General features: G+C 46.5%; 1 protein-coding gene across 1 annotated transcript in view; it reads right to left on the bottom strand.

Moving 5' to 3' along the window:
* ALOX5 (arachidonate 5-lipoxygenase) overlaps positions 1-11,350 on the bottom strand; it is a 33,812-nt gene extending 22,462 nt beyond the window's left edge. Inside the window, exons 1-3 of the mRNA XM_075107646.1 lie at positions 11,107-11,350; positions 3,082-3,280; positions 666-747 (exon numbers count right to left, since the gene is read on the bottom strand). Of these exons, the coding sequence (XP_074963747.1) occupies positions 666-747; positions 3,082-3,280; positions 11,107-11,256 (431 nt within the window). The 5' untranslated portion in view covers positions 11,257-11,350. The remainder of the gene's footprint in view (positions 1-665; positions 748-3,081; positions 3,281-11,106) is intronic.
* Positions 11,351-11,630: the final 280 nt, after the last annotated feature.

Below are 11,630 nucleotides of genomic sequence, written 5' to 3' on the forward strand. Positions count from 1 at the left end.
ATGGACCCTCTGTCCTTCTGATCCTTACTCTCATGATAAGGAGATGCAAGTGCAAGAAACTGTTGTTATTTTAACAGAAAGTATGTCCCTAGGAAAAGGAAATGTCTAATGCCTTCTGGAGTTACCCGTTGATAAAAGATAGTCCTTTGCCATTGTGACCTTGATTAGGAAGAAATGTTTATGACAGTATAAAGATGGGTATCACAACTGTGTTATGATAGCAGGGCCAGATCTTCCATCGTATCCTGGTGCAGGAAAAAACTAAAACTAGCTTGCTGCAGCAGCCAACAATCTCTTGTAAAAGCTGACAGGTTCAGATCAGGTTCCAAAACTGGAGTACTGCTTGTACTGCCTTCGAATCTTCCTTGAAAGCACAACTCTGTGCCAGAGGGCCCACACAGAGGCTGTATCACTGAATTCCCACTTAAGCCTTCCAGATAGGCTTAGTTGGGATTCAAGTATCTCTTAATGCCACTTGCACCAGGCTGATCATCACTTCCAGTGAATTCCATCCAAGCCAAAAACATATATGGCCAACGGTAACATGCTTTCTCTTATGGAACATTCTGGTAATTAAAGCAATATGATAATCTGAACATACTCTGCCAAACTCTGACCTGATGAGCACAGGCCCTGGACCTTCTGGGGAGCTATGGGAAACTCACCGGTACATTTTTTGACGGGTCTCGAGCTCTTTGCGTCTGTGCTGCTTGAGGATCTGGGTCTTGTCATCCCGGGGGAGCTTTGCTGTGGAACAGGAGAAAGAGACAGCGTTACGAGGTTCCTCTACTTATCACTGCCCGGGTCTTGAGCAGGGGAGCAAAGTTTCCAAACCCTCAAACTTCTGATCTATACCTTTACAAAGTTTCTGTGGGACATGCTTACATGATCCAATTTAGTACCTTGAGTAGAAACACAGGTCCCTAGAGGATCTGTGGAAGGAGATAAGCTCCTAACTTGGTGCCGCCAAGGGGCAATTAGCTCAAGCTAGGAACACCTGTCTCAACTGTATATAAAAACCTGGATTCCTAGTGTAGGCATGTGCTGTGCATATCTAGTGTTAAATGGTCTGAATAGAGTGATGGGAATTAATTTTACATTTTGGTGTCCAAGGAAATATTCACCAATAAAAGAAATCACAACATTTTTCCAGCTGATGATCTCTGCTAAAAGACATCTCCAGGAAATGCCCTAGTGAGGCCACAACTGAAGCACTGTGTCCAGTTCTGGGCTCCTGAGTTGAAGAAAGGCAGGGAACTACTGGAGAGAGTCCAGCAGAGAGCTACGAAGGTGATCAGGGGCTGGAGCATCTCCCTTGTGAGGAAAGGCTGAGAGACCTGGGTCTGTTCAGCCTGGAGAAGAGAAGACTGAGGGGGGAATCTCATCAGTGCTTATAAATATCTAAAGGGAAGGTGTCAGGAGGATGGGGATGGGCTCTTTTCAGTGGTGCCCAACGCCAGGCCAAGGGGCCACGGGCACAAGTTGGAACACAGGAAGTTCCACTTAAATATGAGCAAAAACCCCTTCCCTGTGCGGGTGCCAGAGCAGGGGCACAGGCTGCCCAGAGAGGCTGTGGGGTCCCTTCCCTGGAGACATTCACCCCCCGCCTGGACGCGGCCCTGTGCCCCTGCTCCGGGTGTGCCTGCTCACGCAGGGGGTGGGACGGGGTGAGCTCCAGGGGTCCCTTCCAGCCCCTACCATGCTGTGATTCTGTGAAACATCTCCTATCCTCCCTCCTTAAGCTGTGCTCTCCCCTGTCAGCTTGCGGCGATAATCATATCTCATCATGAGAACAGAAAGAAAAACCAGTGGGGCTTCGTTTCCAGGTAGTGTTCTTCTGACCACTATATCATTAAATAGCACAGAGACTTCCTTAGTGATCAGAGAAAGGGCAAGGTACGTGACCCACTTTACATACACAAATGGGAAGGCAGACAAAGTCAGCAAGAGTTTCATGGAAATAGCCGTTTGGGGTTTGGAGTTGGAAATAACAGAGGTAATACAACTGATAATATATATGGCAAACAGCAACCAGCTGGTTATGTTCAAGTTACACCAGGGTTCCACTTGCTTTTGTCCTCTACCTGACCATACTCTGAAAGCCACACAAAGGTGTTTTCCACAAAAGCGTTACAGTTGTTATAACTCAAATTATGAAAAATAGAAGGTCCCTCTGGAGACCAAAAGTAAACTGACATAGTTGCAATTATAGGACAAAAGGCTTCAAATGCGAAATTCCTCAGCCAGGAGTAGCCAAAAACTTAATGGGAAGATAAGCATTTATTTCCTACCACCTCATATATTGTTTCAGCTGTTTTCAGGCACTCATGATGCAGATCACTACAGCAGCCAACCTACCCTAGGTAAAGGGGAACAAATCAGTGACAAATGTCTGCCCCAACCACGACCACAGCAAGTAGGTAGTCAGAGACAGGTAAAACACAAGTTTCAGGTCCAAGAGGCCCCTCCGGACAGAGCACAGAAGTGCTGTAACACTCTTCTCATTTGGTCACCCCTATGTGCAGCAGTAACATCCATCTCACCCTGTCTTCTCCTGGACTTGGCAGCATGCAAAGAGAAGGGGTGAAAAGTGAAGCTGCTGTTTCAAGTCAGTCCTTGCACCTGCTGAGCAGCCTACTTTGGGATTTTATTTCACTCTCAAAAAACCCAGACAACTTACAGGCAATTAATCATAGGCCACTTAGGGCTTAGTATGAAACAAAGACAGGTCACTAATTCCAATTAGATCAAAAGGGCTTCCAGCAATGGAGACGTGGAGCGGACAAAAATTTGGCATTAGAGTCAGCCTTCAAATTCAAGACCAGTGTAACAAGCCAGCAAAAGGACTTCCCTTGCACTTGCTTCCCAAAATATGCAACTGAACTGCCAGTGCCCAGCCCAGCAGACTGCTCAGAAGGCAGACCTAGTCAGCACGGAAAGTCTGTTCCCTAGTGTGCAGAAGGGGACTGGCAGTGGGTCTCCACATGAGAGAGAAGATTGTCAGGTACATAGGGAAAGAGGAAGGAGAGGTGGAAGAATTCTGGTTGTTCTGTAGGAAATCAGGTTTCTTACGGCTCTCACCTCTTCCATCTCGAAGGACAATCTCTTTTTCATCTGTGATCCAACGGTAACAGGGGAACTCCAAATAGTCACCCACTGGCGTTTTCACAGTGACATACTTAAGGTACCAGTCATCCTGGTACCAATATTTTCGTTTCTCAATTTTTATTAGCTGAATTTCTCCAAGGTCTTCTTCCACAGTCACATCATAGGAGTCAACCTACAGATCAGAACACAGTCAATGATCCACTGCACATGCAGGAAGCACAACCAGCACTACACAAGCATACTTGGCCTTTCCTGATATGGCACAGGTACAACAGAACTTTCCAGCTTCTGGTGGGTGAGAAGAGGAACACCTATTACTGGACTTCAGTGCAACAGAAAGATGACTAAAAGAACAAACACCAGCATGCAAAACACTCCAGAAATGGAGAAACATTTTTGTATGCAGCCTAAAAATGATATTACTCCTTGAAATGTTTGCAAGACAATTTACTGCACTCCCAGCAATAGCTGAAAGAGGTATTGCTAGGGTACATCTATTCATGCAACTGGAGTGGAAAGATGATCACGAGATTAGCCCATTGCAATAGGAATCTAAAGACCTGTGTGTTTCAGTCATACATGCTTCAGATGAAGGACAGTATCCAGATCACCTAAATCCCCTTTGTCTTGTGCTTCTTGTGGCTGGTCGTCTTCAGTTCTCCATTTTCAAAATGAGGACAATGGTACATTTTATGTTTGTACGGCTCAGACATACAAAGGAATATAAGCTAACTGAAAACAAGGGTCACAAGAACCCCATCTAGCTCTGGAGGCACTTTGTTCTTTCACAGAAAACAAGCCAGCATGTGGAAATGTGGTTTAGCTCCTTCCTCAGTTTCACATTAACTCAAAGCCTGACTACTGCAGCATGGAGAGACCTCACCCCAGACTTGTGCGGTAGCTAGTCTGTTTAGTACTTTCCCATGCTAAGGGTCTGGTCACGGTGTCTTTGCATTGAGCAGGTGCTGAAGGCTAGGACCACCCATACCTGCTCCTTCCGGGGCGCTCTCATCGGTGGCCCACAGGCACAGGCCCACGAAACCTTGAGTTATTGGCCATACAACGCTCCAGGTGAGGAGAAGACCAGTCCTTGTGCTGCCCCTACACCAAGGTTTGCTGAGGTGTGAGGGCTGCACTTCTGAACCTGGTTGTGCTGAGGAAGTGACTGAGTACCGTGCTTTCCCTTTTTTGATGACTACTCCAGCAGGGCTACAAAAGAAGTAACAGTGGACATTTTCTTCGCCTTCTGTTTGAGTTACAATGGCTTCGACTATCAAGCTTAGAACTTCTTCTATGTGGCATGCCTGCTCTCAGCCTACATGTATGATTTGGCCTCCCAGGGCTTCACCATCAGGTGTAGAGCCGCTGGGCCCACCAGGATAAGTGTAATAGCAAACCTTAGCTGCTAAGTGCTCTGGCTACTGAGGTGTGATGAGTAACCACACTGAAGACAGAGAACTAGTCACCTAGGCACAACAAGATGACTTTGGCCACCAAGATCAGGAACCAGTTCACTGTGTAAATCACGTCTCCCACAGAACTGCTCTTGGTGCCGCAGCTACATGGCCAGGCCTGGGAGAAGGACAGCTGTGGACACGGTGCTCCCATCAGCACTGCTTGCCCATGCTGAGCACCCCTCACTCAGCACAGCGGCTGTTATGAATGCTGACTGCAGTGCCTTGCTAAATTACCTAACGGATTTAGGACAGTGAAAACTTATCCCAGAGATGGGTACTTCAGTCCCCTCATGGGGCTAACTTCTCACGGATGCATGTAGCCTCTTACTGTATGTGGGGACAGCACCTAGCAAATGACAGTTCTGGTGGCACGATTAGGTAATACCAGCATAGCAATAAATTAGTAATAATTTCAAATATGACCAGTAAGAAGCCACAGGGGCTAGGCAACTGAGGAGAACAGGAATTGACTCACTTTCCAAGACTGTAAATAGCTCAGGGCAAACGGGCGTAGCAAGCGCTTATCCTAACAAAGCTGAACTGGCTACGGCAACCATGGGCAGAGCAGCTGAAGCCTACTCTGCTCACAGGATCCTGCTAAGCTTCATGTGATTAAAAGTAGAAACTTTCTTCTCTTGTGGTTTTTTTCAACATAGCCAATTATCTCTGAAACCAACCAGCTGCTGATATCAAAAGGATGAGGTACTGCACAGACATGCTGCAGTGCCTGTAGAGACCCACCTGCCCATGTGGGCTTTGTCGTTTGGCTCCTCACCTAGACACCACACTCTGCTTGTTCTTTTCAGGAACACTTTCTTAGCCTTCCTAAGGCATTTGATATATGCCCACTGTTACTGTCTCTTTCTTACTAGGGAAAGGCTAATCCACATAAGGACCAAAACTTACAAGTCAAGAAAGATTAAATTCCAGACAGGAGAAAGGAGAAAAAAAAAAGTAATTTTTAAGTGCCTCCAAATGGCAATTATTATTTAAACTGTTAAAAAAGAAAGATTCATAGCAACTTGCACCCATATGATTGGAAGAACACACATGAGAAGGATCCCTTGGCATCCCTTCCACTCCTTTTTTAACCCAAGTTTCCCACTTGGTTGCATTATTGATGCAAAGTACCTTTTTCTATGAGCTATCCATGAATTATGAGCTGTGATGATCATTCTGGGATGAAGAAATCTATCTGTCCATGAAAGTTTGGGATGACAGACCTCAGTTCTCTCATAACCCATTACATAAAAATACCAGCTTTCATGAAGTTGGTCACATCTAATTGACTCACAGAAGCCAGAGAAAAACAAACAAAAAATTAGTCTTTGAAGTCCATCCTGCATACAACGAAACATTGTCCTCGCCTGCCTTTCTCCAAAGGCGTTCTTCAATCAACTTTGAAACTGTCAGGCCATGACTGCTGCACTGTAACTCACATGAGGCTGTTTCATACTAACAAGGATATTGGCATTTCTTCAAACAAGTAGCTCAAATATTTAAAATGGGCATGGACGGTGCTTATTTTGATTTTCTGAGACTTAACAGACTCATCTTAGTCTGAGCTATTTTCTCCCCATGCCTATTAAAGCAAAAGACATGGAACTGTTTCTTTTAGAAAGTCATCATGTCTTAAACAAAAATTTGCAATGTATGTGTCAATAGCACACCCAAACACCAGGTGGTAACAAACTGCTTCACAAATAGCATGGCAGTCCTTGGTGAGCTTGGGAGGACAGCATGTGCCTGTTAGGATGTGAGCTGAGAGATGAAGATCACAGAGCCGAGATTTCAACCAACATATTAAAATGATGCTTGTCAGTTCTCCTTGCATCTCCACAGCAGAGGAGAAATAGTTCTTTCTGTAGAGCCAATAAATATACTAATGTTAAATATTTTTTGAAAGTTTATGTTGCTGAGTCTTCAACCCCTTCACCCCCCCACTATCCCAGAACAGCTAAAAGGATAACGTGTAAAGGTAAATTAATTCCCTTCATGATTCTTGATTTTGAACCAGCTGTGGAGACTGTGAAATGTTGAGTGGCTTTTCTCAGAAATCACGTTAATGGTGCCTTGTGCCACAGCTATGACAGTCAGTGACTGTAGGACATACCCCTCTGCTCCTGGTTAAGTGTATGGAGATTCCTCCCTCCCACAATGCTGGTTCCAACCACCACCCTGATCTTTGCCTATCACCCCACGTCCAGTATTCTTGGCTTCACTCTCGTCAAGAGGCACAGAGAATTCTAGGTGATGGCTAGAAAATGTAGATAATACGCTCAAATTGTTTTCTATTCTTCAAATCTTCTTTCCAGAAATAGGCAGCACTCGAACCATTTCTATTTCGTATCCATTTCCCTGCAGCTTCTGGTTTTCTCAATAAAAACTGTGTCAATAATCTCTTTACCAGGCTCCGGTTTCACACTGAGTCAGTACTTCTGCAATTTCATGTGTCTTTCCAGGACCAGATAGCACTTTGCAGAAGAGTTCCTCGTCACAGGCTGTCATACCATGTATCTCAAAATCAGCCACTTCCTGCTTGTGCACCTCTTTATGCGACTAAAACACAAAATGAATTCTATCAATTTTACCACGATCTTGATGCATTTGGCAGTCAGGAGCTGGAAGTAGCCACCCTGGAGAGACACAGTCCGAACAAAACCACAAACCTAGGTCAACTGTCGTGTACAGAGGAAGAATAAGGTGACTAAAGACACTGTCTGGATAGGGGAAACGTACTGCATTATTTTTAGCTCAAGTCCTCACAAAAACCTGTTGCTGTCAAGTGATTAGTATGGCACAGAAAGTCTGAAATTAGTCTTATCTTCTCATCAACTCCTTGTTGCCCAAGATACGTGACTAGCATTTTTTAAATTAATCTCCTTTAAAGTTTCAGCTAACAATTTAATTAAAAAAAAAAAATAATCATTTACACATATGCATTTCTATAGTTCTTATACTATCACACCTATATGTATACACACATCTAAGATTTTAATTAAAGAGCAATGTGAACCAGATCCAAAGAGTTGGTAGAAATGTCACATTGTCAGTGAATCTTTGGAAGAAACTCTTTCCTCTGTTAACAATCTCTTTCCTAATATTACAAGAGCCCTAAAATAGTCGTACAAGTCACTGTTGATATAATGCCAAAATGACGTTCAGTTAGCCTAAATGCTCCTGAAGGTTTTTAATCTTCCTATGACCATCACAGTTCCCATTTTAATGGCACTTCTTAAAGTGAGGGCTCCCTCCTGATGTCTCACCCCGCTTTCGCTGCCTCCAAGCCAGCGATGCCACGGGCTCACCTGAGATGACAATTCAGTAAAGGTGTACCAGGTTACAAAGATGGTACAAGGTCCAGGTAAGAACTGACAGTTGGTTGCTCAAGGTTTCTATGGCATTTGTTGCACGAGGTCCCCTGGTAAACACACGGCATCCCTGATGACTGCACAGTGAGCCAGAGATGCCAGGAGTTTTGACACAGTTTGAGTTCAGAGTGAGAGAATGGAATTAATGAACACTATTGGACTGTCCAAACTCCTGTAGCATCCTGAATTGCATGTTCAAGCAATTTACTCTCAGACAAAACCTAAGCTTTTTCTTTTTGAGGAAAGACTCCTACTGACTAGCCTAATACTGCAAAAATAGACCATGCCTCCTTTCTATAAGCACAACGCTCTAAGTGGAAAGAGCTATATTTCCCATCCAGAAATGCTTGTGAGTGCGTTTCTTTCAACAAAAGCAAAAAGCAGATGAAGAAGTAACAGGAAGAAAACAGAGAACTGAGTGACACCGTAACACTTGCTTTGAAATCGCTTGTCACCAACAGGAACTTACTCAAAAGACACTGAGTAAAGACGAGCAGCTATGGCCTTCTGCATCGCCTGAGCCCAGCACTTGCAGTAAGCCAGGCAAAAACTACAACGGAGCTACCATTGTGCAAATCCCTTCAGGTTTCTCCACGTCCCTTTCCCTCAATCAACATTTGGCATGCAAATCTCTTACTGAGAACTGGCCCAAGCCCTCATCCATCATACCTAGTAATAGGCACAATTTGCATTAATTCAGATAAAGACGTTACCAGGATAATGCAACCACTGAGCCTGGCCCAACGGTAGACATAGCCTTACAAGACAATACTGTAAAATTCTGGTCATCCACTGAAAAAGTGCATTTCTTTGCAAATGTGCTCACAATTGAATTGCTTTGCAGAAGAAGAAAATTGATAGAGATGATATTGAAAGACACACTAAAGGCAGAACTGCAAAACCAATTGCTACATTTTACAAACAAACCAACCGGAAAGTCTTTTGGCCTGCTTCAGTTTTATTTTTCTGGTTCCATATTGGTATTTTTCTTTTCCTTCCTTCTGTCTTTGCACAGTGTTATTAGTAAGACTCACAGTGGTTTGGGCATAATGTGACCTGAACAGGTTCCTGGAGAACCACACTGCACTCCCCAGGGAAACATCCTCAAACAACAAAACTTAGCACATCGTACTGCAAGTGTCCAATGAGCTAGACACTTCATGGAACACAGAGTTATTCCCATTCTCCGCAATAAATACATGCTGAAAAATCTGACTGCGTATTTGTAGTATCAAACATATATCAATTAACAGAAATAATTAATTTGGATAGGAGGAAAAGTCGTCATCTGGATTTAGTCAGGAACCTCTGCACTTGGAAACAAGTTTGACCAAAAAGAAGACAGCCCCTGCATCAGAAAGCTTACTTAGCTAACAATGCATTTTATATAAAATTCTAGGACCCAGGTGAGGACTTCCGAAGGTGCCTAAAAGCTACCTTCCCAAGGATACATAAGTACTCCTTTTAGGTGCACACATCCTCTGCTGTAGTGCTACTAACATCCACAAGCCTCCTTCAGCGCTTCCCCACCCAGTGGGGTCCAGTGCTCGCAGGACCTCTGCTCCTGCTGGACCTGGTCCCACAGCAGCTCAGGAGTTACTGCTGAGCATACACTGAATGCTCACATCATCGCATTTTCTCCCTGTGACAGGATCCAGTCCAGTCGGGTGTTCGGAGTACTACCAGGTTCTCCAACACAGCCATCTCTCAGAGACAGTGAAACCCTCTTTTGTAGCCCAGGGATAAAAGCAAACTGCCTGGTCGCTGGAGACCCCTCCTCAGCTGGGCAGGGCTCAGCCCTCCTGGGAGAGCACCCTAACCCTAAGCTTGCAGGACAGTCTGAGGTCTTCTTCAACCTCTCTTGCTAATGTTGTTAATCTTTGCTTAAAATATGTGACTGTTCACCAGATAAGGCAGGAAGGATCCTGGATGTCCATTCAGGAGATTCAGATAACAAGGTTCTAGAATAATAAATGTTTAATCATGAAGGAAAGTAACTTCAACGGCAGTGGCGGGTAGGTACCCACACCTGAATTTGCCAGAGCATCTCCTCAGAACATCGGCTCTAAGTATCTGCAGACGATATCTACACTCTCCACCAACACTTACTCAAAACGCTGAATTCTGCTAACTATATCTGAGATGTCTAATACACAAGAGACCAGATACCTAACTTAGGCTGTGAACCCCATGACTGAAGAAACAGACCTAAAAGCAAAGCAGCACCGTGACAGTGAAGCCTTGCTTGTATATGCAGTGGTAGGTCTCATTTCCAAAGTGACTTACGAGGACTTCATTAAAACTTTCGAAGTTGCTTAAATCTCATCAGAGTTTCTGGAAACTGTGAGTTAGGTTTCCAGATGAAATACATGTTTTGGGAGGGGAAAAAAAATTACCTGCGTCGATCATTTTCACAGCAGACAATAAGCAGATAAATAATGCCGTGCTAAAACAGTGCTCAGAGAATAAGTGTACAAGAGTATCAGCATTATAAGAGTGTAAGAGGATAAGTGTTACAGATGGCTAGCCAGGATACTGTGATAAGACCACGGAGAGGACAGGGCACAACACACAGCAGCAATCAGGGTTGGAAAGAATAGCATAGCTGATAGCCCAGTCCTAACTTCATTCTCACCCTCATGCGTTCATGCTGTTTTCCAGCTTTCACTGAAGCTGCCTGACACGCTTCCCTCGGCAGGCATCATAATTCCCACTGGAAGCTCTTACCTCTTTAATTCTTTGGAGATATCAGGGCTCTGACTACAAGTAAATGCTGACCCTAAACATCACCTATAAACGGGAAGCATCTTTTTTTTCACTATTTGTAAGGAAAACACGAGGAAATCGGAAAGCCCGTTGTAAGCCAGAACCAAAGTGCCCCATCCTTCCCCACGGCTGCCTGGCCACAGCCCGGCCTGGCCCCAGGGGAGGATGCGGCTGACGGCGGGCGGGGGTGGCCGCAGGCGCCCCGGCCCCGCGGTCCCGCTCCGGAGCACCGGCACGGGCCGTGGGGACACGGAGTCTAAAACAGCCCCTGCGGCAGCCCCTGGGGCTCTGGCCCCGGGGTGGGAGACACCCGAAGGCGCTTCGCCGTGGAGCCCCGGGACTCGCCGGTGGGGTCGGGGCGGGGGGGGTGTCGGGGCGGTCGCCCCCCGCCCGCCGGGACTCACCGCGCCGCGCTCGAAGTCGTTGTAGAAGGGTTTATCGAGGAGGTGCCTCTCGCTGCAGCCGGCCGTGCCCTCCAGGCTCAGGTACACGTAGTCGTCGGTCCCCGCGAACCACTGGCTGCCCGTGGCTACCGTGACCGTGTAGGACGGCATGGTCCCACCGGCGCGGCTCGGCGCGGCTTGGCTCTGCACGGCCCCACCGACTCCTGCCCAGCCCTCCTGCCTGGACCCTGCCCAGCGCCGCCTCCGCCTCCGCCCCCTCCTCCTCCTCCTCCTCTGAAAACCGCCCGGCGCGGCTCGGCCCTGCCCGCCCCTGCCCACCTGTTCCGGCAGCCTGCACAGCCCTCCCCGACAGCTCTCCTGCCCGTGCTGCGTAGCTACCCCGCACTGCAGCCCTGTCCCGGCACAGACACCCCGCACTGCAGCCCTGTCCCGGCACAGACACCCCGCACTGCACCCCTGTCCCGGCACAGACACCCCGCACTGCAGCCCTGTCCCAGCACAGACACCCCGCACTGCAGCCCTGT

This window comes from Phalacrocorax aristotelis, chromosome 12 (assembly GCF_949628215.1).
Source record: "Phalacrocorax aristotelis chromosome 12, bGulAri2.1, whole genome shotgun sequence".
In the NCBI taxonomy this organism is placed as follows: Eukaryota; Metazoa; Chordata; class Aves; order Suliformes; family Phalacrocoracidae; genus Phalacrocorax; species Phalacrocorax aristotelis.